The following is a 27,890-nucleotide window of genomic DNA, read 5'->3' as shown; positions in this document are numbered from 1 at the left end:
TGAGTTCACTGGCTTCTTCTTACGACTCTGTTCTTTATGTTTCTTCTCCTTTTGAAGGTTACAAAGGGTTCCTCCTTAAAACAGTCTCTTAGGCTGAAATCACTTTTTAAAATGTGCCAATGTTTTACAGTGAATCTTTTCAGTTTCCTTCCCCATGTCCAACTTGACAGCTAGTAAGTTTGTGCCACAAGTTTTTCTTTTGTCTTATTAGAGAAAGGAATGGATTTTAGATATAGACAAGAAATAATTGTGTTCAGGATCAGCAGAAAGCTTCTGTGATTCCTTGTGTAGTCCACATCAGCTCTGCACTCCAGTAGAGGTGTCAGCCCTTTCTTTGTAGTTAATGTTAAAAAAACACATGCATAGTGTGGGTTCAAGCACTTTAAACAGTTTTAGAGTAACACAACACTGATCTCTCTGACATTTTGTGGCACCATTTTTAAGGTGGTCTGGATCTCAATCTGCATCCAGGCTAATGGAGGACAGGATGTGGTGGTGTGAATCCTGTGAGCCTGGATGAAGTGGGCCTGTACCTGGACTCCATTAATTAAAAAAAAAATTAAAAAAGTCATTTTTATTATAGTAGCTAAAATTACAAATAGTTACAACACAGTGCATGCTTTTCAAAAAAGACTTTATTACAGACATCGTTAAAACCAGCGTACATCTATGACCTGTAAACACATGTCTGTCAAATTCAAGACAAAACAAAAAACAAGCGGCGCCTGGTCAACTTAATGGCTCAGAGCCCATGCTGTGTGTCTGCAGTGACCTGGATATTGGTCCACCTGGTTCTGCTGAACTTTACAAATTTCCTGCCGAGGTTGGTAGTCCACCCCCCAAAATATGCTGCCAACCAACATACAGCAGAGCACGTCTTGACATGCCTTTGTAAGTTCAACACAACAAATGCGGAGCAATTGGATATTCAGGGTAAAGAAGTGAGTGATGGGATTTTTAATCCATCTATACATATTGAAAGTGTTGCTCCCTGTTATTAGTAGGCAGTGCATTCTGTAATCCATGCACCAAAGACACTGCCAGGTTTGTTTGATTTATGGCCTGTCTTATCTTTAAGGTGAAGTTATTACTTCCAGAAGCCTCTACACACCTACTGTATCTACACCTGCATGTGTGTGTGCAAGTCTGTGGTGAAGAAGCTTGGGAAAGGTTAAACGAGTACTTAATGGCACTGACTGCTGGACAGGAGGAGTCATTCACCACTGGTGATGTTGAAACACGGACATTAAGGTAGGTTGGCATCATTGTGGTTGGATTCTTCAGCAAGACACGGCTGTGTCATCCAGATAAGGGCAATAACACATGTTTTAAGCTTCAATGTAACACAAATGAGAAAAGAAAACTTTGCCTGGTCCTGGATTATTCTCTCATCCATCCATATGTTTTGGATAGATACTGGAAATGAGGAGAAAATATGAACATAGTTAAAGCAAATAAACCTTGACTTATAAAAGCATTTTACATCAACGGATCAGCTTCTGCTTCAAATACAGGAAATGCAACAGCTACATTTGTCCCATGTTTTTCCCTTTTTCTTCACTTTTTGGGTTCAAAATATTCTCAGATAAATTGATCAATCTTGTTGCACCCTTTTCTTTCTCCTGCTTTTCCGTTGAAAAATGAGCGTGACGAGCTCTATGCGGACAAACCGACTCCTTGTACTGTATTTGCACAATGGCGGTGAATGGAAACACACATTTGGATTGAAGCCCACTCACTGATAAAACTAATATACATGAAAGTACATGAAAGCAGTACATGAAACGGGTGTTTCTCATTTTATTTTTACGAACACTAACAAAACATTCTGACACACTCGGCAGAGGTGAAAAGCGGCTTCGCATCAATAAATTAATCAGTGGATGTTGAGACATTAGAGTTTGTACAAGCAGGCAAAAACAACCACCTTAAACATATTACTGTGGGATGATTCATAGCAGCTGTAGTGATCTGAACGCAGTCACGTTTGAACACAGAAACCTTTGCCGGGAGGAAGTTGCTCTGGATTGGTGGGTTAGGACTTTCCCACAGGACACAGGACAAGTCCAGTGTCAAATAACTTGATTCAAGTGATGAATCAGTGAACTTGAAAAAAGTGCCAGAACAAAGGGCAGAAAGGTTGGAAACTAAATGGGAAACATTGCCGAAACAAATCGGCACAAAATTCCATTTGTTGTTAATGTGTTTGCTTGTTGCAGGCTTTGCCAGTCCACCATTTGTTGCTAACAGGTAGCTTAGGCCGAGGCTTATCAGAGTGTTTTGCCAAAAGTCAGCTACCTACTGCTAAAATGAGTCTGAAGAAACCAGTGAACCATGCAACTGTAAGAGAAGTATCTGAGCAAACCAAGGAATTTTATCAACTACTAAGTACTGACAACTGTAGGTCTGAGCTTTCATGGTTAATAATAAAGTACAATAAACAAGGATCGGATTATTAATTACAATAAAGAAATAGACATTAACTTGCCAGTTGTCTTCACTGAGGGTCTTATGTTGTTGTGCTAATTTCACCAAGGCATCACAATGATTTTGGCATAGATGCATCGATGCTCATCGATGCTGTTATTCTTACCAGACTGGCTAAACGTGATTGGAAAAAAAACTCAGTACATCGCAAACAGACACGACACTGCGACATTTTCTTAACAAAGTGGAATCAGAGAGATTACAACAATTTTTATGACAAACATCCAGCGACAAGGAACAAACACGCACAATTGAAGTAGAAGACATTTTAACACCCACTGCTACATCTACTGTGGCTAACACTGACGGGGTCACATGTGTGACAGTATTTAACTTCACTATTGCTGTTGATTTGTGCTTACGGTGGTGCTGCTTTTGAACATGGCTTGCTGAACTAAGCCACTCTTCTGGTGCTAAAATATTTATCCGTGCATCGGCGCCTATACGGTGCTTATTGTAATACGGGCAGTGAAACTGAAATCTATGTGCTGCTTGTAGTTGTGTGCATTTCTGTGTGTGTGTTGATCCCCTGCTGGCACTTTATAAATATGTCCTGCATCTGCAACAGAGGCAAAGGGATACTGCCATCTCCAAATCCCATTGGCCATCTTCACTAAAGATGAAAGCCTTAACCCAAACACATTGGGCCTTATTTGCGCAATGAATGAAGACGCACTTCCAAAGCCCAGTAATGAAACAGCATAGGAAAACGCTACTCTCTCCGGAGGCACCGTCACATGACTTCAAAAGGCGAAGGCGAGGAGATGATGGAAGGCTGGATGCATCGTGGTAACAGTAAAACACTAGCTAGCCCTCAACTAACTGACGTTTGTAGCAACCTCTTTTCTCACTGAGATGTAAAGGCAGATACTGTACAGTCCATTTCAAGTGGATCATGATGACGGTCAAGACAATATCCGAGATGCTTTCTACATGTAAAGAATGTGAGCATTTCTGTCTGTGCACTTATCGACCCCTCTGTTGTGCTTTTTAATCATAAAGTGAAAAAACTATTAATAAAAGCATTTTGTAGGTTTTATGTGCTTGATAAATTTTGTAAGTAATTTAAAAAAACAAGCATCAACTCAGAAAACTCTCCAAAGTTGGTTCTCTTTTCTTCCCTGTGCAACCCCAACCTCGCCATGAATTAACAAAATACTTAAAAAATACTACAGCCAGTTTCAAGCACATCATATACGGAAGGTTGTAATGGACGTTTTTGTTAGAGGATCATAAGGGAACAGCTGGAGAGTTTGAGGTTAACTGTTACATCGGACACACTTTGTTCTCTGGGATGGGCAGCTGAGCAAAGGAGCCACAGTCGGTTGGAGAATCGTCGGACCTGGGAGACACACTGCCACCCATGGGGATGCGGGCCGCAATGGCTGACATTTCCCCCGTCTGGCTCTCAGCAGTAATTCCGGGTCGCTCCGAGGTCTGGTTCAGGTGGCTGTCTGGGATGGTCCCCATGCCGGTGAAGAGCTGAATTAGGCACTTCCTGAACTGGACAGAAAAAAATTCTAATTAAAAAAAGCACTTTTTTTTTTTTTTGGTACCAAGTTTAAAGGCGCATCCACTGATCTTTAACTTGCTTGTTTTAGATTTAGTTTGGGTAGTAAATGCAAATGAATGCCATTACACTTCCCTCTGACTGCCCTATATTAAAATATATCTCCACTTCTAGTTGAAAAAATGCCTCCAGATGACATCACTTGGAGGAACCTGTAGTTCAGATTATATTATCTTGTTGCTCACACTATGGACTTTTTAATTATGGTCAATCTGCTTTTCCATATTTCCTCCAGATGACATCATCTGAACTCCTATTGACGAAAAACACCTCCAGGTGATGTCAAAATTGGTGAAGTCGCCCTTCAACTGGCCTTAAAAAGTCATTATGGCCTCGGGGGCATAACAGTGCAGGCAGATATACGACACTCGTTACAAACTCTTTGTCCCAGCGAATAATAGTTGTCTCTAAATTTATGTGCTACATGTGCTTAAACCCAGTATTTCCAGAGCATCATTTATAATGGTCAAACTCATTTTTGCTGTTAATAACCAGAGGTCAACGTGCACTTGTGTCTGCATTGCCCTCACAAAAAAAAGCACACACACTTACACAATGGCAGGGACAATGGTGCCCTGTCCCTATTCTTGGAATAGCACAGCCATTCCCAACCTGTTCTCACTAATAGCCCCACAGTCAATGGTTTCCATATTACTTTAAATCTAAAGAAACAACAACTACAAAAAAAAAAAAAAAAAACCCAAAACATTTAATTGACCACTTCAATGTTCCCACTCTGTGAAGCCCTGGGGGGAAAATCACAACGTCTGACCATTGATGACGTAGCTAATTTAACACACAAGCCTCCTAACTGCTCCCCTCAAACCAGAAATGCCCCATAAACTGTGGCAATAACATCTCTGTTACTGTCTAATGTCTCTGGCGTCCCTCACTCTGGGACCGAAAATATGCTCTCAAACCCCTTACATCCATACTTCTCTCCGAGTTTGAAAAACACATCCTTTAAAACCACTCGTGTGCACAGAGTAAGGGCATTAAATGTCATCTTAAATGTAAGTTGAATAGCCTCGAACACATTATCCCCCAAACATCCACAGCACGATAAAGCAGTAATCTGGAGAGCGACTAAAGGTGGTTCCATCGATTTCAAACACCCCTAACAGGTCTGTAACACAAATTAAAATACTGCCATTTTATTGCAATAATCACATCTCATCAATGCATTCATTTGTTCCCTGCCTGGCTCAGTCAGTCTTTTTGTTTCAGACCCCAACCAGACCCGCATCCACCTGTCACTCTCCAAATGCCCATCCAATCATCAGCCCCACTTTGAACAGGTTTATATTCCAGTTCCTTTTGTTTTCCACCTGATTGTTGTTGGCTACAAACACCATTAATTATCAAATCATCAAATCTACAATATGTGCTTCAGTTAAATCAGGTACCTGCTAAAGTGCCCCTGCAGATTGACCTTAAACGCATGGATTTCAGAGCACCATAGTGCAATGTTCCCAGCTGTCACCCTGGGAAGGTCTCCAGTCTGTCTCAGAGCCAAACCATTCACACACCCAGGCAAATTAGAGTTAGCAGTTAACGTAGCATACGTGTCTTTGGACTGAGGGAGAAATCCAGAGTCCTCAGAGGGAACCCACGCAAGCTTGGGGAGGACATGCAAATTCCACTCAGAAAGGCTGCAGCCAGCGGGTGGATTTGAACTGAGGACCTTCTAACTGTGAGGCGGCAGCGCTAACCACTCCACTACCGTGCCGCCCACCACAACTAATAATATGACTAATGGAAACTAAATAATGAATAGTGTGTGATGTATGACCGTTCCAACCAAAAATCTTCATCCATCCCTCATTATGTGATGAGGTGGATTTTGAAAATAGGCTGTTCAAACACACGTGTGTGTGTGTGTGTGTGTGTGTGTGGTCTGTTATGTAGCTGTTTCCATAGATGTCCAACTGTGCTACCAGTTCCTTGTTTGCCCGTTTTCAGAGCCATTGCCTGACCTTGTTTCTCACCTCTTGTCTTTGTCCTGGATTCTTTGCTGGACATTCCGATTAGCTGTTGCTGAACTCTGCCGTACCACCTGCTCACCCCCACCTGCCTCGTCTGTCCTGGTCTAAAAAGGTTGACATGTACTAGTTGTTGTGTTTTGGGTCAAAATTTCTCCAACACTCTTGTGAAGTAGTTTGTCATGTTAACTTTAAGTCAGTAGAGCGATTTTATATTTTCTAATTTAAAGGATAAAAAACAAAAACAAAAGAAGTGTTTAGTGTAGATGTCATTTTGATGGGTAGCATTAGTTTAAAATTATATTTAAAACCAGCATTGATTGACTCGTGCTACTCGTGCATGTTACCCAGAAGCAATGAGGTCACACTAATATCTCACCATCTCATCCTGAGTTGCCATTACAAAAGACATTCTAAATATTTTATTATAAAGTTTTCCAAACATGTTTTATTCCAAAGACTAGTGGCATGAATCACTGATCATTATTGATCTTTGAACTATTGATTTTTATGTTTAATTCTGGTTTGTTTATTTTTTTCTATCCTGATTCTGCAACTCTTCAGGTTCATATACGTATAAACCATCTATAATCGTTCAGTGATTATGGCATAATAATGTATCAATTTGGTTTCTTTATATACATTAGTGAAATGAATCACATTATTCTGTAAAATAAGTGTCTGCTCATTAATCCATTTTCATTTTGTGAAAAAAAAGAACACACATTTAAGACATTTAAGGACTTTGGACCTGTACTGTATGTGTTTGTCACATGCAAGCGTGTCATATACTTCTCATGTTAATGACATGCTATATTTCTGTCACACTCTTTAGCTCCGAACGTTTCCCTTACTGCATAACTGGCCTCACACTGTGAGCTTAACAATGGGCTTTTAAGCTGGAACTCTGTGGAAATTGCCTGTTCTCTTGTTTGATTTGTAATATCAGCTCACAAAATTTAACCGTAAAACATTTCAATTCTCTTCCAAACCTACTTTGCTTTGCAAGTACATGGGGAAAAAAAAGGCAATTTATTCCCAGGTACACAAACCTAATGCACATTATTAAATTACAGCAGTATGTTTTACCATCACTAGGGTTTTACTATGTGACTGCACCTGCGCTTTAATGCTCGAAGTGCTTTTACAAAACTCAGGTAGTGAGAGTAGGAGAAGGTACAAGACATCAGTTTATTAAGGCCTTAGGTATATGCTACTAAATAAGTTCAGACTTAAATTGCTTGAGTTTCTTTCGGATTGGTGCTTTGCCTTTCTGACTGATCAAGCACTGTGACTCAAAGCCTGTTTAAGCCTCATGTCATTATAGGTTACCAAGTCTAGATTGACGGAAAAATAAGTGCATGTATGTATAGTTGGATTTCTGTTCAGCTTTCCGAAAAACTGTTCACTTCAATGTTACTCAATTTGCAGTTGCACAGCTTTTGTCACAAGTGGCCTTTTTTACAGTGAAGTCTCCAAACTGCAAGAGCTAACGTCATTTGAAGCATCTGACATTATAGCAAAGTTGGTGAGTTCAGCAGCATCCTAGGAGCAGTAAAGCTCAAGTTCTGCAACCACTGTCTGAAAAGTCGGGTACCAGTTTGTACAAGTACCATTTTGTGCATCATACTGCATCCAAACTACTGCAAGAGTGCTATTGGTGGAAAATCCCCCTTTAATTTTCAAGTATTTTAATAAGATGGCGCCATGCAAACTGCTGCTTCGAAGCAAAGCTAAGTCACTGCTTAAACATTGTGTTTAAGGCCTTTTCTATAGGTGGAGTTACAGTTAATCACCAATTTTTTTTTTTTTTTTGCAGGTTCATGGATGAAAACTACTATTGCCAATGGCTCCAATCTGCACAATTTAAAAGGATAAGAACGTATTGTGTACTTATTACTATCAACAGTGTACCTCCACAGTACCTATGGATACATATTTGTTGTCACTTGATTGCAATAAACAGATTATGGGGAAAAACAGGGTAATAATTAGATTTGAATATGAAAAATAGCTATGCGAGTATTTTGCAGTTCTGGGGTTACTTATGTAAGATTTATTACATGATAGTTGTGAATATTTATAACGGAACTGCTGTGTTATACTACAAATAAAAAGAGGGTAAGAGGGTTCGATTTAAATTACAGCCCTTATTTGTTGCACCTACTGTGTGAAAAAAGGTAACAAGGAGGTTTAGACTTAGTCATTTCTGACAAAATAAAAAAAGCATGAAAAACCAATTTAAATCAGTTGAACTTTACTATTGTAAACAACTTATTGATAACAAATTAAATATTACAGAATAAAGTGGAGCCTCTTACCCTCTAACACTCAACTATATTCAGCTATTCAAAGATGTAACAATTGCAGTGACGCATTCTTTGTCAAATATTCTCACAGGCTTATAACTAAAATCCAGCCATGTCATCAAGAAGCATCTTTTATAAAGTCTGCACTCATATAGTCAATATTTGTCCATCAATAATCATTACCCAACGAGCGCTGCTTGCTTACATTGAGGAAAATAGGTGGTTCACAATGTGGTATTGAGAGAGAGAGACAGCACCCAAGAAAAACAGAAAATGACATCTGGTACTATTCATTGTACTAATGCAGTGTTACCTGTTTGTTCATGAACACGTAGATTATTGGGTTGTAGACTGCGGCTGTCTTAGAAAAGAAGGCAGGGATGGAAGCCAGCCTGGGATCCAGTTCAACGGTTGGGTGAGCAGTGACCAGTATGGAGAAGATTGCGTATGGTGTCCAGCCCACCATGAATGCCACAATCATCACCACCACCATGCGGGTCACCTGCCGCTCTGGCTTCTTGGCATTGGCCAGACGACCGTGAGACACCTGGAGACAATGGAAAAACTTTCTGTTGTCAAGTGTTAATTATTAGAATTGAACTAATGATAATGTTTACGCCAAATCTTTTTTTTTTTTTAAACTGCAGTATCCAATATATGTTTTTAAAAATATTTTCAGTCTTTTTTGCAATCAAAACCACAAATCAGATAAAAATTAGTCTGACATAGTGGATGTGGAGCACGATGGATACAAGCATCCCATCCACAAACTACTAACACCCCCCTAACAAAACAGTACATTTCAAAAATCTGTGATTTTGCGTGTGGTGTGTAAGAGTTGACCTTCCTGAGTTTCCGGAGGAGCTTTCCATAGCAGAAGAAAATCACTCCAAGAGGGAGAATGAAACAGGTTGTGAAGAACGTGATGATGTAGCTGTGATTTATCATGCTGGTTGTGTACCTGTTCAGATATGGACAAAAAGGGGCTGTTTTAGTTTCTGAACAGATAAGTGGCTGGCGAACATAAAATAAACTTTCCACTGCTCTGGCTTCGGATTTCGATGATTCACCTCAGATCAAGCCAGAGTGTTTGAGAGCTCTTGAGCGTCTTTTTAACAACAATGTGGTTAACAGTCCTATAATTTCCCGGCTTTGAGCTGTCTGTGAACTGCCATTGTGGCATTCAGAGGCTTTTATAAGGCTGGAGCTGGAGAAAAAGAAGACAGTTGTGCACCTCATTTGTGTTTTGATTAAAAGGGAAGTTTCACAGCTGAGACAAATCTCTGTGACCCATTTAGGGGCCCTGAGCCCTCTAATTTAGTCTAATTGTGTTATTTCTATTAGAATACCCACCATGCTCAAATGAAATAAGCTCCAGGTTCATTTGTAGGAAACTACCTTGTAGACACAGCGGCATAGACAAAATAGTATGTAAGCATATTAATGCTCGTTGAATCAGGAAATTATGACTGAGCACACATTTGGGATTCTGCAAATGCGAAATATTAGTTCATCATAAATAATAATAATAATCGGGTTGTTCTGTATTGAACTGAACAAACATTTAAGCTGGTGAGCTGCTGCACAAACCAACTAAACGGACAAGGACACTGCTTGAAATAATAGCAGCTCACTTAAAGCCAGCATCCCTGAAGGCAGGATGTGTGTGTGTGTGTGTGTGTGTGTGTGTGTGTGTGTGTGTGTGTGTGTGTGTGTGTGTGTGTGTGTGTGTGTGCTCATTTTCCACCTAAACATATCCTGACGGCCAGTCATGCAGCCTTTGGTTGTGCTCTCTGTAGTTTTATTACATCATAACATTCTGTGTCAATCTCAGGACATTTCGATGAGCTTCTTTCATCCCAACCATGTAAAGCTCACCGACATGTGAGTCCCCCAGATTATTCTAACATTAAAGAGTTAACTCGGTTGATGTAACCACTTAAACTGCTCCCCTGTTTCGTTTAGTTCAGTTTTATTTTGCGATCGAAAGCTAAGGAAGAACTTATCTCATGTACACTGATCAGCCACAACATTAAAACCATTAAACATTACAACTGGCACTCTGACAGTTCCGTGGCCACTCAGCTCCATAAGCAGCCGCAAGCCGCGATGCACTGTGTGTTCTAACATCTGTCAATAATCGCTAGCATCCCATTTTTAAGCAAATTGTGCCTCAGTGGATCATCTGTGGTTCATCCTCCTCCTCATTCATTTCATCTCTCGGTGATTTTATTGCTTTGGCTGCTACAGTTTGTTTTAGCTTCGTACAGGTTTATATATTGTAAGTGTGAAAGTCAGTGAGTAACCTGCCTTTAAGGGTCGAGCCCCTTTTTAAACAGTAACCATGTTGGTGTTTGCAGCTGCTCCATCTTTAAGGAGCCTCTGAACTAAAAATATGAATTTTAATTTTGCATTTTACACAGGCATCAGCAGTGTGATGTTCAGCATGACGTGCTGTGCTTCTGCCGTTTTGTACATTTACCGATACTGATAGTGCCCGTTGTTTCCTCGCGTGTGGTCCCACTTATCAGAGAAGCTGCGCGACAGACCACCGTGCGTAAACTGATAATTACAGTTAAAACGATACATGTGCAACACGTCCCCAGCAATTGAGCTGGCGGCTTCCCTTTGTGTTCCCTTTGAGGAAATGTCTAACACTGTACCAGAGCACTGGAAGGGATTTGAAGGAGAGTCGGTGGGATACTAACAGAAGATTACATCCCAACCCCTTACACCAAACACACATCCACCTACTGACAATCCTCTGCTACCAAAGTCACAGAGTCCTTCAAAACCTTGCATATTTGCCTTTTGACATTTAGGGACTTTCCAGTACTTGGTATCCACATGTAATATGTACATAAACGGGGCTTTTGAACTGCATCAGGCTGTGCGTGCGGCAGCATTCTGTCCCCCACATGCCTGTGCTGTTCACCCACCTGCCGTTAACCAAATGTTTCCTGAGAGAGCTCATAGCGCCTACAGCCAGAGGTGGATTGGGTCATGTATTCTGTGGGCATCTCCACAAGGTGATGTCTTAATTGCATTGTCTAAACCATTGATTCCCCTGATCAGTGGCTGTCTTACACACCTTCAGGCAAACACTATCTAACACTACCTTTGATCAAAGCAGCTAAATAGCATTATCCAAATGGCACCCTGAGGGGCAATGTTATAGAGCTGACCTCTTTCTTGGCTTTTTCCGCTCACACAGTGTGAGCTCATAGTGCTGAAGCAGCAATGCATATATGAGACAGAGAGTGATTGTTATCTGCTCATGTGCACAGTAAGAGCATAAGGTTTAAGTCTGGTTTCAAGATACTTATTCTTTGGCTTTAGTTTAATGTTGCTTCAATCAATATATGGCACAAAGGGTCAGATTACAAACTGTAATGCAGATGTTTATGTAAAATCACAAAGAATTTTCACCTGACTCTCCACTTCTTATTTCTATGGAGCGTTTTAGCGTTTTCTTTAACATCCAAAACTCCCTTTTCTCTGGTGGCTTAAATAGTCATACAGTGGCTCTTGGTGGGAGATGATAAAACACTCACCAGTCAGGCTCACAGGTGGTTCCGATCTTGCTTACGGTGTATCTGTTCCAGCCTAGAACAGGAGGAAAGGTCCAGATGAAGGAGAATGTCCAGACGAACAGCAGACCTAGGATTGCATGCTTGGCTTGGAGTCGGATGTTCCCCAGAGGCCGACAGATTACAAAGAACCGCTCAAAGGACAGAACGGCCAGAGACCACAGGGCCACGATGCCTATAGGACAAACACAGCAGACGACACAAGCACTGTGTTTGTGTGTGTGTGTGTTTGTGTGACACACTTCACAGCATGTAAAATCACATTTTAACTAAACTTTAGGAACTCGTGCTGCTGATATCACCCGGTGAATATTTCCAGCTACAGTACAACTGCATTCATTAATGTTTGACAAAGTTTCCCTGTTCTGTGTTGCGCAGAGGTAAAAATGGCTCGAGATAGTTTAATGATCCCAGGTGGGCACATTCGGCTCCCTCCTGGAACTGCACAAAACATATAGATACAGTAAAGTTTACACCCATATATTCTCATCATTAAACCCACAAGCAGTGCACAGTATGGCTCAGGTTACGGGTTGATAATGGCAGTAAGAGAATAAATATCAGGCCATGAATATCAGCTTCACTGATCAGCCGTGATGTAGCCGACTTCTGACTGGCTCAGTGTTCAATTATGGGGTTAATGCGGAATTAAAGTTGACTGACCATACAAGTCAATTTCCTGTAAAAAAAACAAATATTTGACTGAAGTATCTACAGATTTTTCCCTCCAATTGAACTCTTGTTTTTTATTGTTGATCACTGATTTGTTTGTGCAAATAATCTTTACTTTTTGACTTTGCTTGAATGTATATGTTTTACCTCTTTCATTTTAGTAGAGCCTGCACACACACACACACACACACACACACACACACACACACACACATAAGCATGCATTCTGACATCCTAATGCATTCTGACCAGCTTGGACAGTTTGGAAATACTCCATCTGGGGATTTTAATGTAATAATATTGTATTCATTTTATACTGTACATACATTATAATTAATAGTGATGTGTCATTTTCTGTTAAAAAACCATCAGCACTTGATATGGTTAAAATCAGCTCCACCTTTATCAGACAGATGTTTGATTCTCATTTATTATTATATACTGTAAATGTTTTGCCATAATTACCATAATCACTATTGTTTAAAATACTTGGCTTTCTTACTTGCTCTTTTATTTGACTGCTGAGTTCGTGTACTAATACCACATTTTTCTGTGTGTGGGGATGTGTGGCTGCAGCCTGCTCGGCGTCCATGCTGACCCTCCATGAAATTTTTAAGACCCCTCTGCGCTAGCGTTGTGGCTTATCTGTGTTATGTTAATACAGTGATGGGATGGGAGCTGTCTACATGAAGTTTACTGTGGTTTAAACACACTCTAATGTTACCCTGTTTCCTGTTCTTGTGGTATATGAGCAAGAAGCCGCCTCCTAACGAGTTACAAAAACAGAGCTTAACTGATGATAACTCACTTTCACCGGCTAATTACCTCTCTCTCCACAGCCAGGTATCCTGGTGGCTGACTGACTGTAGCTCACAACAGAGGACAAAGGAGAGAGGTGGAAAGTGTGGTGTTCAATTACCTTGCACACAACTCAAACGAGAGCCTCCGCCGAGCTTCACATCAATATTTCAGGGCCGTTTTGTAGCATTATGAAGTGTAATAAAGCTGACCATCAAAGGGAGCTTTTTTTCCACAACAACATTCATTTGGTTTTTTATGTTTAATGTATTTATCTGTAAAGAACAGACTGACAGAACCCACTAAAAAAAAGGACAAAACATTCTCACTGAGCAGAATATTAAATGGAGCGTCCACCCCGTCAACAGGGAACTTCATATTTCTATTTTTGTTAGGGCTTCCGTTGACATAAAGCCCCTTACCCTGCCTCAAACCATCATAGCTAAATTCCTAACCGAAGCCCAATTCTAACCCTAAACCTAATACCAAGTCTTCATTCTCGAAATCAAACATTTTAGGACCATCAAAATGTCCTAATTATATCCCAAAAGGTCCTAATCTGGTTAGGAAACCTCTGTTTGGTCCTAATTAGGTTACCAACCTACACACACACACACACACACTAACACTGTTGCTGAGACTAAAATGTGAGTAGTTTACCACCAGCAGCCCCTTGAAAACAAGCCATATTTCACTGGGTTATGGATTATGCATCAGCATGGTTTCTTAGTGATAATTTATTAGGTCAGATCTTTCTTAGCGCCACATGAACTTCTCGTTCTACACGTCTACCACTGAGAGATATGAGTTGTATGTTGCTGTGTGCGGCTGCTCTCTGCTCTGAGCTATTGGTTTCCCTTCACTTACTAGTACTTTGTTTGGGTGATGTTTATCAATGCTTTCTATGGTTTTACCTTGGGGTGTAAATGTGCATTAATGCTTTCAAAGTTCCCTCTGACTTCCTATATTAAAATATTTCTCTCCTTGTAGCTGAAAAACTCCTCCAGATGACATCACCCAGGGGAGTTTTTCATCAGTAGGACTTCAGATGATGTCATCTGGGAGAGCTCTGGAAAAGCATGTTGACCATGATTACAAACTCTATAGTGTGAGCAACAATCAGACATAAACTGAAGTGAAGGTTCCTCTAAGTGATGTCATCTGGGGGCATTTTAAGCTAAAAGATATTTTGATGGAGGGAAGTCAATGGGATTTGGGAACCATAGGAAGCAAGTTCAAAATCAGTGAAGTCCTTTAAAGTAAAGTGGATTTGCAAACAAAGCTTTTATTAAGACTGAAATGCCTTATTCCTTAGTTTAAGTGAATGTTTTTCGAGCACCTGGAAGGAGAAACGAAGCTCAAAAACATGAGCAAAACTCGATTAGTCGCTTTCGTTTCACATCCCTCGGAACAGATGTTAAACTGTGCAGGTGCATCTTCGCAGTGCATCGGTTTAAAGCTCCAACGCTGACGTCTACAGTTATGAAAGTTGCTACGATGCAAAAAGGGGAAAGCAGGTAAACCTACCGAAAAAAGTGACAGCGAAGCCCTCAAAGACGCAAGCCCACTTCCCGAGGAAGAAATAACCCCTGGCGTTCGTCAAGAAACTTATAACTCCACCGGTGAGCGAGACAAGAAAGTCAGCGATGGCTAAATTAACGATGATATAATTCAGAGGCTGTCTGAGTTGTTTGTACTTGAACGTGACGAACATTACCAGGAAGTTTTCGCTCAGAGACAGCGAAGTGACCACAAACATGAGCACGGCCAGGATCGTAAAGTTCCACGGCTCGATGTTCTTGATGGGTCCACTGAACGGATCATTGGTTGCGGAGACTTCGGCTGCCACAGTGTGGGGCACGTCGTTCACTGACTGGTTTAAAGTATCCATTGTCCATGTCCACAATACGTGGGCTTCTTGCTTGGTGACCCTAACCGAGGAAAAATCCCGTTCGCGCTCTTGTTCTCATACTCCAGACTGCACGCGGAGCGCTCGCTAGTCTGCCGCGGAGCATCCTGTGCGCCCTGGGATTAAGTTCCTGACTTTTGTAATCCGTGTCCTGAGAGAGAGAGTGAGGGAGAGAGAGAGAGAGAGAGAGAGAGATATGAGGAGAAACGTGGAGCTGAGCTGCTGGGAAGCGTCAGTCTACAGGCAGTGGTGAAGCACACGGTGCAGCGAGCGCAGCAATGAGCGATCGCTGGCATTTTGGAGGCTCTTATATAGGCGGCTGCAGCATCACTGTTTCCACCGCAGGACGACACGCGTGCTCGTCCCATGTGCGCTTCTTCTCGGGGCGACTGTGGCGCAGGAAGGTAGAGCGGTTGTTGGTTGTTGGTTCACGTGTCGAAGTGTCCTTGAGCAAAACACTGAACCCCAACTAAGTTGCTCCCGGTGAGTGTTGGCCAGCTGCATAGCAGCTCCCCCATCGGTGTGTGAGTGTGTGTGTGTGTGTGTGTGTGATTGTGAGTGTGAATGGGTGAATAAGCAGTGTAAAGTGCTTTGAGTGCCAATAGGTAGAAATGCGCTATATAAGTGCAGAACATTTACCATTTACCATTTCTTTATGCGCTGCGGACGCGGACACATGCGACTGAACCTTCCCGGTGATGCGTCGAAGTCTGTTTCCTCTGTACCTGAGCCTGAGCCTAAACCCAACAGGCTGCGATGCTTAAACCGAGCTCAACTTTCATCTCACTCCCGAGTATAGTCTGAACTCCAAACACGGGAGGGGGGGGGGGGGGGGGGGGGGGTATGTCTGCTGGGGGAACGGGCCCCAACTCAAGACGCCTTGTCAGACATTTGGAAACTGAGATCAATCAATCATCACTACTGTTCAATAAGTTGGACCAAGTGAATTTCAGTTGCACGTGATGGTTTTGCTTTTTTAGCTCGCAATTGATCATGTGTTAACATAAACCCCAGGAGGCTGTTTGGCCACTGTGGGCATCAAGTCATCAAAATAAGTGACACGTGTCCAACTTTTACACACTAATATATAATATAAAACACATTTATTGCATATATGCAAATACCAGTGTGTCAAATTAATTTGGATCGATTTATCAGATGTATGCACTTCAGTGCTTTTTGCAGGTCCTCACAATATTTTTATCATATTCAACTCAATAACGACTGTTGCCCATCAATTACAATAAATAACATGTCTTACTGCAGCCAAATGTGATATAAAGAGGTTAGGCTGAATTCCCCACACACACACACACACACACACCACTCACTCCATAACCACCTGCTCACTATCTAATGAGCTCATAGGAACAAACAGTTTGATGTTTCTCCAATTTCAGTCATTCTCAAAAACTGACTGAACACAATTGTCAGTCATTATTCTTTACGCACACATGCAGGGAAAAGGATGAGTTGTATCCATGTTTGTGCTGAAAACACGAGATGATCCACAAAGGTAGGATGATGTCTTGAGCATATAATGTAGAATAGTGCACTGCTTTACTCACCTTTACACACCTCACAGCTTGCAGCTACAGCCACAGAAGTCTCACACAGGTTGTTTCATTGAGCACAAATTAACAAAGAAATGATTTACATTTTGCATGAAGTCATATGACATGAAATAGTCACAAGTGTGTCAGTCCACACTTGGATCAATCACACCTTTTACTAAGCCACTACAATAATTTCAAGAGGCAAAACGTGGCCACATGTCCGTGTGTCCCGGGCAGTGTCCATATTTAAAGGTGGAATTTCTCAAAGTCACCAGGGGCGACTGTAGTGCAGGAGCGGTTGTCCACCAATCCCACAGTTGTTGGTTCGATCTCTCCTTCCTCTGGTCACATGTTGAAATGTCCTTGAGCAAGACACTCGGCTCCAACTTAGTTTCTCCCGGTGAGTGTTGGCCAGCTGTAAGCAGCTCCCTCATCGGTGTGTGAATGTAAATGAGAAGCAGTGTGAATTGCTTTGAGTACCATGAGTAGAAAAGCTCTATATAAATGCAAACCATTTTCATTTGTCATTTTTAAAGTGCTGTTAACAAAATAACAAACTGTTTTTAATAATGACTTTATAACTCTATGACATTATTAGCAGATCAGAGGTTGGAGAAAATAGCTATTAGTCCTGCAGTGGTCAGATCACAAGAAGCTGCACTGAAGAGCTGCTCGTGACATTAAGCTGGTTTCCCCCAAATGTATTTCAATGATCATACGAAGGATCGAGAGTTTTAAAGGGATTAGGAGCTAGGATTCTTCCAAATGATTTCAAATCTTACAAACAAGCAATTTAATATTTTAGGTTCCACTTTCATGTTGCAGCAGAGGCAGAACTTAAAGGTTGAGTTCAAATCTGCACCGAACATTTCCACACAGGTGATTAACCTTCCTGCCATCTTCATCTCTGCCCAGTCTTTGATCTAGTTCCTACTTGTGGAAGCCAGCTTGTCACACCTCAGTAACCATCAACTAAATGAGGAATTATTGCCTTTTTGGCAGGTGTTATAAAGTGTCACTACCAAGTTGAAACTTGTACTTTGCTCAAAAACAGTCACAAGAGCACATGCAATTAGTTTTGGTCCAATCTTAAACTGACTTGGTAATTCAATGAATTAAATGTCAAAATCATGCACTTGACACAGGCAGTTTTGCAGTACTAACATTTTCTACCTTGTTCTGATTCCCTCCCAACCCACCCCCCTATTTCATGTTTACCAAGCCACCAATCGCAGTCTCACCAAAGGCTTTGGATGGGAATTCAAGCCCATGGGGGAAATATTGAGAACCGCTGGCAACTGAAGGACAGTCCTGAAAAGGAGGAGTTATTGGCCTTTTCTTCAGCACTCTATTACCGGGAGAATAAAAGAAATTGGAGAAATGCTGCACCGATATTTTTTTCACAGAACTAAATAATAATAGTCTTTAGTAGTTTTTATAGGCAAACTGTCCACAATGACAACTCAGTGTCATGTGGTGTTTTTTTTATTGGACCCTAATGCAGGAAGCAAGAAGGCAACATCATGTCTACGTGTTTCTTCCTAAACAATACTAGCAAAAAGCTAAATCCTCTTGGTACTGTCACACAAAGACAATTCCAGTCACAGGCTCCAAATGTCTTATCAGTTTCTAGAGAAAACAAAGAACAGGTGAGGCAACAGCTCGTCCACGTGGGACAGGGTACACAGCACTGGGGTCACCCTGGGGTTGATGATAAGGCTGACAAGGAGAGCACCAAGGAGCCCACTCTGATTTCAACCAGCAATGACAGTCTGACATTGGCAGACTAGAGCGCAGAGACAGGTGGAGGGACAACGTAAGACATAAACCCCCAAAATAAGATGATGGGGTTACTGTGTTATTTAGGCAGCGCTGGCTATGTGTGTTTCATAAGGTTCAAGCCAGCTATGTGAGCTCCTTGATGCTGCCCTGGTCTCCTCATGGAGGAATTTTTTTTATCTAGTCAGTTCATGAGAAACAAAGGCGCGATGCACAGGTTGGCTTGTGAGATTCCTCGTCCCTGGTGGACAGGAGAAAAACTGACCCCCCCTTGAGCCTCGTTTCTTTCACTTTCCATGTTCCAGATCACCTGCATTGTGCAGAAACACCCCCCCAGCTCTGAGGCCTTGGTGTTGGTGTGTGTGAATGCATTGTGATAACACCCTGTGACTTATTTAGGTGAGCTCGGACACGTGGGCTGCACTCTGGTCCGCTATTTGATGATGTAGTGAAACGCACAGTGAACAGTTTGGAGACGTGAATTGATCCAGGGATTTGAACTGAAATGTTACACTTTACACGTACACACACACACACACACGATTGTGTATTCAAGGAGCATAGACGGTGCATTTAAAGTGCTCTCACAGATCTGTCTGGTTATCAGAAGTCGAATAAAAAAAAAAAATCGGGATTTTGTGCACCGAGATTTCAAAGCGTATACACAGTGACTACCAAACAACAAACATTTCATTTCTGTATCTGAACAAAATTCCAATACCATCCACATCAGACATGTCAGATCACGCTCAAACACACACTCTGAACATAGCAGCCCTGTGTACAGTACGTGGCCCTGTAGCATTGAGCTTGTGTCCTAAATGTTAATATTAAAGACCAGGTACATGCTAGGAATTATTAATACTGGTTTATTTGTACTCTGCTGTACTGCTGTACACCGCCTTTTTGTAGTTCACACCAATTTGCATAACTTGCACAACTAACTTACAAATCAAGCATATTCTCATATCAATATTTGCAGTTGGGGTACTGTATATTTGAAGCTTGTTCCAGAAGGATATTGACTGATTATACTTTGATGGTTGATTCTACATTTAATGAAACATGAGGGTATGGTGGGGGTCTCAGGTTAGGGTAAGTGTGTGTGTGTTTGTGTGAGCGACCCCCGGTTGGCATGTTGTTGCCTGGTGATGCGACTCTGAGACGAGTCTGAACGTCTTCTGTCCCTACAAAGAACGTCAAGGAGATTCATGTAGAAACTGGAAATGTGTGAAAGAAAGATCATCACTGTGGTGCCACTGGAGAACAAGGACTTTACTGTTGGCCCTGCCCCTGTTCTGTGCTTCGAAAGCAAGTTGAAAGCAGCCTCATTCAGATTGTACAACATCCAGGCAACTCCTCTAAGCATTTAGCAACGTATTACTGTTCTTACTATTTCTGATCAGTTTCCCAGTTATGGGCGAAAGGATGTGCTGCAGTCTTATCAGCTAAAGAGAGGCTTTGTGTGCAAGAGATGCCAATGTGTAACACTTTACAAATAATTATTTATCTTTATTTTAAATTGCAAAATTAACAAATAAGATTGGTGATGTGCTTCATTCTTTTCATTGGCAACGAATCCCGTAAAATGACCAAAATACTAAAAAACTCATCTCTAACAAATATCATCTTCCCAACATGATCCTTTAGAGATTTGTTGTCATCCAAAAAATATATTGCCCAGCAAAATCTGTTGGACCCGTAACACGTGTTTGAGTTTTCTTAAAAACTATAGTGTCAAGCTGTTTTAGTGACTCAGTGAGTCAGTATGTTTTTATGATATGGTTTGAATCTCTGCTAGCAGGGTTGTTTCTGGGTGGAGTCTTTGCTAATATTTAAGCACATATTTAAACATTGACAGCCTTATCTTTTAACGCAATTAATATGGACAAAAGAAACTATCTTCAATGATTACTGTCACCTGCTGCCAAAATGTATTATTATAATAGTATCTCCAGGCCAGAGTTGCACGATAAAGTTCACTTTGTTGTTCCGTGCAACAATGCGAGTTTGGTTGTTGGTTACACAGCAGGAGGTTCCTGGAAATGGCAGATGGGGAAACAAGTGAAAATTTGGCCCATAACCTATTTCCAACCAGTCTACATATTTCAGCACAGCCAAATGCAAAGTAAATAAGTGACGGTAGAGAGTCTGGCAGGGAACAAATAACTTCTTCTTTGTGACAAAGAGCACTGTGAACCATAGGAAATGTGTTCATGTTCTAGGAAACAGCAAGTGCCTCATTGCGCCAACACATCTCCCTGGATTATAGACTTAAGACAAGATCTCACTGTTAATTTGGGAATATTGTAGTATTGAGATGCTACTGGTATAATCTTTTAAAGTTTGCTACTGAATATGAATTTAAGAGGCGCAAACATGCGAGTCCACCTTTTTCGCGCCCAAGGCACATGACAGATAGTGTATGATGTTCCTCTATCTATGGCACACAGCTGACAGACGGAGCCAACGCTAATTCATTCTTTGTGATATCACAGTCAGGAAGATCAATAGAGCCCGCCAGCCACTGCGGTGCTGGCTCGGTGACCTCTGCTGGTCTCCTCACAGTCCTGTGCTTTTCCAAGAATGCAGCTCAAAACCGAGTTTGAAGTAACGACGGTGAAAGGTCTTGTGTTGATAATCTCAGGTTCTGCTGGATGGTTCAGTCTGTGAACTAAGAACAGCAGAGCATTTCCCCCAAGACATAAGAACTCAAACAGATTATACCTCTAAATCCCCAAAGCAATCCCTCCTGGGCTGCCTCTGCTTACCTCGACACAAATGTTACGAAATGCACAAAGTGATAACATTTGAAAATGGGCAGAATATTCCCATTGTTTACGCGCCTGACCTTGTTAAATAGAATTTTATCTGGAGAGAAATTTAATGTCACTATAAAAATCCGTCTCAAACTTACAATAAAAGATGAGGCCAGTGGGAGAAACAATCGCAGGTCACCGGATTTTGAGATTAGGTCTTACTGATTAGAAATAAGTGAGGAGAGGTGAGATGAGCAGCAGCTATGAGTTAAACGTGATATGGTTATATGCTACTAGCTGCATGGACCTGGGCTCATTTTAGCACGTGTTGAAAAAGTTGTTGAGAATGAAATGCTGTCCAGCAGGGTTTGAGTTGGAAATACAGGGGTGAGTCTGAGTATTAATGTTTCATATACAGGGATATGCAAGAAATATCCAGGACTCAGAAGTAATCTTGTTTGGATTCTTTGATCCAAAACATAACGTACTTTCTATTAAATCCCTCACAACCCCAAGAACTTCAATAACATCATATTTCAAATATTTATTTATTTATTTATTGGGGTGTTTAAAGCTTGGAGAAAAAAAAAAAAACGCCACAGAGTGTGTCAAACTCTCACAGTTGGGGGTCTTCTGTTTTTGAAAAGAAAAAGCATATATGACAGTGTAGCACAACATAAAAATACAGTTAGAGCAAAAGTAATGATGTATTAGAAAAGACACAAAAGGGGGTTGAAAAAGCAGTAACATGAGTAATGTTTGGTTTGTTTGAACCTAATACATCATGTTACTGAACAGACTTTCTTTGCTGTTATTAACTAAAAGTGTGTGTGTGTGTGTGTTTGTGAGCACACACACATGTCCTTGCACATGTGCATGTCCCTGTACTGTGTGTAACACTGAGGACACCCAGGTCATGTGTTCTGTGTGTTTGTGTTGAAAAAGTGTACGATTTGTCATATGGTGAGAGCAGAAGCATCTGCAGCATCTGCCACTGACATTGTGGGGATGGAGCTGGACACTTTATCAGCATTGTCAAGCAGAACGATGCTGTCCAAGCTACGAGGGATAACGGAGAACGGTTCCCATCCTCTGCATGACATGCTGGCGACCCACAGGAGCACACTCAGTGTAAGACTCAGTGTAAGACGCAGTACTGAGCGCCACAGGAAGTCATTCCTTCCTGTGGCCATCAATCTTTATAACTCGTTCCTCTCAGATCAGATACTCTGATTACATTTTTACCATTATAGTTTATTTTTATCCTATTCTCATTTTATATTTATATGCCAAGTTCTTACGCAATCTTTCCTACTCTTGCATGGAGCAATCGCAATTTCCCCTTGGAGATTAATAAAGTGTTTCTGATCATCACAACTTTCCACCAATGCAGTTGAAATGACTCCTGGGATGCTGTGGAGAAGAGAGGCTGGAGTGATTCAGTGCACTTGTATTGCAGATTGGGAGAAGTATGTTCACATGTATTGTAGGTCCCATATCCGTCCTGTGTTAAACATCTTGCTGTTGTTGTGACTTGTTGAAAAGAAAAAAATGTCTTATATTCAGCATCATTTAATATTTGAGTTAACAGGCTTATTTGTGGATATAAATAAGCTGTTGAATATACCAGACATCCAATTTTTTTTTTTTATGTCCTTATCCTGTGAGTTCAGGGTCACCACAGGGCAGATGATCACCACAGCAGATCATCATCCGCATGTTGATTTGGCACAGTTTTTATGCCGGATGCCCTCCTAAAGCAACCCTCCCCAATTTCTACTGGGCTTTGACCAACACTGCACAGCTAGGGAGGGGAATGGGCTGTTAGGGGTTCAGTGTCTTGCCCATGGACACTTTGACATATAGCCAGGGTTGGGGATCGAACCACTCGCTTGCTTTGCTTCTCATTTCATGTGTGATACTGAATGGCAAAGGGTGGGCTACATAATAAACGGAAAATTTACTCTGAAGACCTGAGAGATGGCATTTAGACAGGAGGTCTGGCTTGTGCAGCACTGACCTAAAAAACCCTGAAAGTCGAATCCATCGATCTCTGATTTTGTAACGATAGTGTTTGGTTTTAAAGTTTAGGTAGGCTCACAGGGAACTTCGACGTGACTCTGCAGATCACTTTGGACTCCTCTGTCTGATTCGTCTCCGTGAATCAGCACCTACTGACTTTGTAGACGCGATAGTGTATTTGAAGAAGAGATGACCTATGACAGGGTGACAGTATCATTTCGGTCTCAGCTAATTTGTTCCCACTCTGTAGAGTTAGAGATCAAACAGCCAGGTCTGTGTGTGTGTGTGTGTGTGTGTGTGTGTGTGTGTGTCCTAGGAAGGAGATATGGGGATATCTTGGCGTGGGGCTTTCTATGACATCATCCTCGGACCTTTCTTCATATGCCAGTCCACCAAACAGCATTATATGTTTTCCTCCCTGAGTTAATTTTTCAACTCTTATCTGCCACATGAGAGGCACAGACAACCCCCCACCCCCCATTCCCGAAGCGAATGATATTTATCAACACCCCTTTCAGGAAAACGCAGGTAAGGGAAATAGACTGGCATTTATTCGCCCATTAATTTACTGGTCAAGCCAGAGAAGACGGAAGCGAGGCTGTGCAGCTGGAAACCATCTGGCAACCAAACTACAGTCCTTTCATGAATAAGAAATAAAAAGCTGTAAAAGTCATTTTTATCCTTGGTTTTTTTTTTTATTTTAAACTCTGAGATGTCATGGTCACCAATGATAATTGGTCAGAAGTAAAGAGCAAAGTGGGACACAATTGAACAATCATTAAGTCTCACATGACCTCAGCCTTTACCCCTTCTGTATGACGGACCTTAATCATGGAAATTGCTCTTTTTGTAGTCGTACGCAATGCTGAACATTCCCTGCACATGCACCACAATATGTAACAGTGGCATGAAGCCGCAGCGACCTTTGTGATCTTTGAGATAAACGACTTTGGTGTTGAGCTGTTCATTTGTTGTAACCTTTTAGCAATATGCTGATTTAGAGAGCAAGGCATTATGCTGTTCATATAGTGCAATGTGACACTCATGTGGGTGGGCCTCCACTTGTGTTGCAGTGACCTTTCCAAAAATCGTCTCCGTTGGCATGTCTGTAAATGTCAGATCACTTCCTATTATAAGGAAGAATTTTCTCATGCCTTTGTTTTTTGTTATCCTACTTTTTGTATAGTGTAGGTACGTGTACTTATGTGTTACAGGCTACAATGTGGCAGAACCGAGCCCGAAACAAGCAAATAAATCCTTCTGTGCTCAGTCTTTAATCGCGTGTAACCAATGAGGAAGGTGGAAAATGAAATAATAATCTTTCAGAAGTCCATGAGAAACAAACCCCAGTTGTGATGCTAGTTTCTGCATGAGAAAGATGTCAAAACATTAGAATTTAGAATCTAAAGGAAAGTACAGGATGTGACCATCTCATTCAGTTCTTGGGTTACTGGCTGGCAATGTCACATTCAACTGGATCAGGCTCACCAGACCACCAGTCTGAAGAAGTACTATCCCCGACTACTATCCTTTCTGGGGTCGGCTCAGAGCCGAGCAGTGGCGGCGAAAACACTGATTAGAAGGATTCTAGCTCCCCGTGTGGCTGTTTGGAGCATCTCTGTGATGCTAAATGAGTGTGGCCTAAGGTGGTGATGGAGCAGCTGGCTGTCTGCTGGGACCTTCAGGGCCGCTGGAAATCCAGACTGGATGTCCCTGATGGATGTCTCAGGCCACAGACACTTCTAAAAAGGTCGTCCCAATTCCTCACCACAACTATTTGCTTTGTGCACGTACATGTTTTTGCGTCTGTATCTGCTTGTTCATGCTTATATATAAATAAAAGTGGTGCACTTGATCTACGGGTCTTAGAGTAGCATTTGTAGGTGTTGAATCTGACTAAAATGTGCAGGAAATATTCTCTAAAGGGATGATGGAGAGATTTTTCTTCTCTACAGAAAGTGAGTATTGAGTAGTTTGGAAACGATGCAATTTGAATTTAAAATGCAATGCAAAAACATGCAAACGCACAAAATGTTTCCCACATTATTCCAGTCTTCTTCTCAAACCATGTGACAGTGATTCCAAGGTCACAACTCTTTCCGCTCCTTTAACGAGACGATGTGCTACAAACTTGATATCAAGCGCAAATCACATCAAGAGAGTAGAGGGGAAGGGGCAGGCAAAGCTCAGCTGTTTGCCTGAAGACTTGACATAGCCAGGAAGATGTTGATCAGTTGCACTGAGAAAAAACATGTGTCACCTAAAAAACACAACCCTCCCCCCCCCCCCCCCCCCCCCCCCCCCCCACCCCACCCCCCCTCATCCCACTGCGACCACATGGGGACCGGGCAGACAAGATGTGCTTCACTTCATTCTTCTGTATTAAACGCAACATGAGAAGTATTTCATCAGTGTGACAAACCAACTGATTAATAACTTGAATTATCTTATGATCTCACCGGAGAAAAATATTCAAGACAGACTTTTCTGGTTTACTTTTTAGTTACTTAATCGAAGTTTAAGTCTATTGCTGAATTCCTTTGGGCACTAATAACAGAAAATGTTTGGGGTTTCTTTTTTTCAGTGTCTATTTGAGTCCAGATGTCCCTGAAGTAGGTAATAGAGTACATTTATTATGGCATATTCATTCACTAAGTTTAACAACATGTGATCATCTGTTTAACAGAAGTCTCCCATGCAGATGACACAGCTCTTCCTGTTCCTTCCACTGACTCATAACATATTTCTGCCTGTCTCCCTGATATCTGTGCTTTGATGACAGAAAGACAGCTTCAACTAAATAGTTCAAAACAGAACTCGATCAACTCAAGACAAAAGTTCTGGTCTTCTCAACAGCATCAAGAAGGCTCTTTAGTGACCTTTCTGAATATGCCACCGTAATCCTTGGAGAGACATTGGTTGTATGTCACCTTTACCAATGAAAGAATTGTACATATACCTGACCATCTCACAAAACTGACAAAATCTTCTAAAGGCATTTCTCTCTGCTTTGCTTTGTATCTTACTTGTGGGTCACTTTGGATGAAAGCATCTGCTAAAAAATCATATGTTACTTAAAACTCATTACTATGTTCACTTCCAACCACATGCCAAGTTGGCAAGACACTGAACCCCCAACACGCCATCCCCGTCCGCATCCCCAGCCAGTGCCGGTCCCAAGCCCGGTAGAAATTGGGGAGGGTTGCGTTAGGAAGGGCATCCGGTGTAAAAACTGTGTCAAATCAACATGCGGACAAATGATACGCAGTGGTGACCCTGATCTCACACGATAAGCCATAAGGATAAAAAAAAAAAAACATTCAAAAACATAAAAACATGAAGTGTTAGGGTCTGAACGAGTCAATAGTGGATATGGGCCACATGTCACCATCACATCTGCAGCCACAAGCTTCATTACTTCTTTGCTGCATATTGTTGCTGCTGTCAGTGATTAAAATCCACTTTTAGTTGACTGTTACCAAGAAAAAGCTGAATGCAAACACTTCCATTTTCTACACCAGTTTACTGCTTATTGTGCATCTGATAGTGACGTGTGCAAGCGTGATGACTAAGATTATTAAAAGTTGGCTTTCAAATCAATGTTTGATGTGGTGACAAAAAGGGAGGGAGTAACAAATCGTATTAGTGACATTTTATTTGTAACTTCACTCGTTACTGGAAAAACTTTAATTTGACAATGAACATGAAAATGTTTGTAAAAGAAATCCTATTCTCCACTATCCACTAGCACCTACTGCTATACCACTGCAGGAAATTACAGCTTCATCAGCAGTCAGCAACCTAAAAGAGTGATAGGTTGGGCAAGTGTCCAAGTTAGGAGTAGAAGAGAACAGCTTGAAGACTAATGAGGCAGTCAAGTGGATATCCTCTAGCAAAATATGTCAAGAGCTGCTCTCATATCAGCCACGTGCTTAATTCCTCTTTAGGCACATAGACACTTCTTAAAATCTTTAGACGAACAAAGCAGAATAAACCTATTAATCTGTTGGACAACATGTGAAAAATACCACAGCACTTCATTCGGCATCCATCCAACTCCGAATAATCCCTGTAAACACACAGGAAGGGGAGCAAACGGGTGTGCAAGTGGTTTTGTAAAATCATTCACATGTAAGTCACTCGCCCAGAAACAGACTGAAGGTCCTATGGCTCCACTGCTTGTTGGTGATTTTAATGAGCTCAGTTTTGATTGAGCGTTTGGATTAAACATATAAATATGGAGAATAAAAAGGATCCAATTCGCCCTGTCTTGCAGATAAATGAGTAGAGAGGTAAAAAACTACCCATAATTCCTTGTTTCTGTGATATAGACCCATTTTTTTAACATTGGTTCACTTTCTTTGAAACTATTTCAAAGCAGTGTTTTCATGCACACATAGTCACAATAGACATATTAAGTGTTACAATTACGTTTTAGTAAACCATAATTGTATTTA

At 41.4% G+C, this 27,890-nt stretch overlaps 1 protein-coding gene across 1 annotated transcript; it reads right to left on the bottom strand.

Moving 5' to 3' along the window:
- Window positions 1-654: 654 nt before the first annotated feature.
- valopa (vertebrate ancient long opsin a) lies at window positions 655-15,563 on the bottom strand. The gene is made up of 5 exons (XM_067474101.1): window positions 14,936-15,563; window positions 11,903-12,113; window positions 9,192-9,309; window positions 8,662-8,895; window positions 655-3,990 (listed from the first exon to the last, which is right to left on the bottom strand). Exons 1-5 carry the CDS (start codon window positions 15,297-15,299, stop codon window positions 3,754-3,756), a joined length of 1,164 nt encoding a protein of 387 aa, XP_067330202.1. The 5' UTR covers window positions 15,300-15,563; the 3' UTR covers window positions 655-3,753.
- Window positions 15,564-27,890: the final 12,327 nt, after the last annotated feature.

The sequence above is a fragment of the Channa argus genome, chromosome 1 (genome assembly GCF_033026475.1).
Source record: "Channa argus isolate prfri chromosome 1, Channa argus male v1.0, whole genome shotgun sequence".
NCBI classification, from domain to species: domain Eukaryota; kingdom Metazoa; phylum Chordata; class Actinopteri; order Anabantiformes; family Channidae; genus Channa; species Channa argus.
The sequence above is the reverse complement of the archived record's forward strand: the minus strand, read 5'-3'. Positions and strand labels throughout refer to the sequence as shown.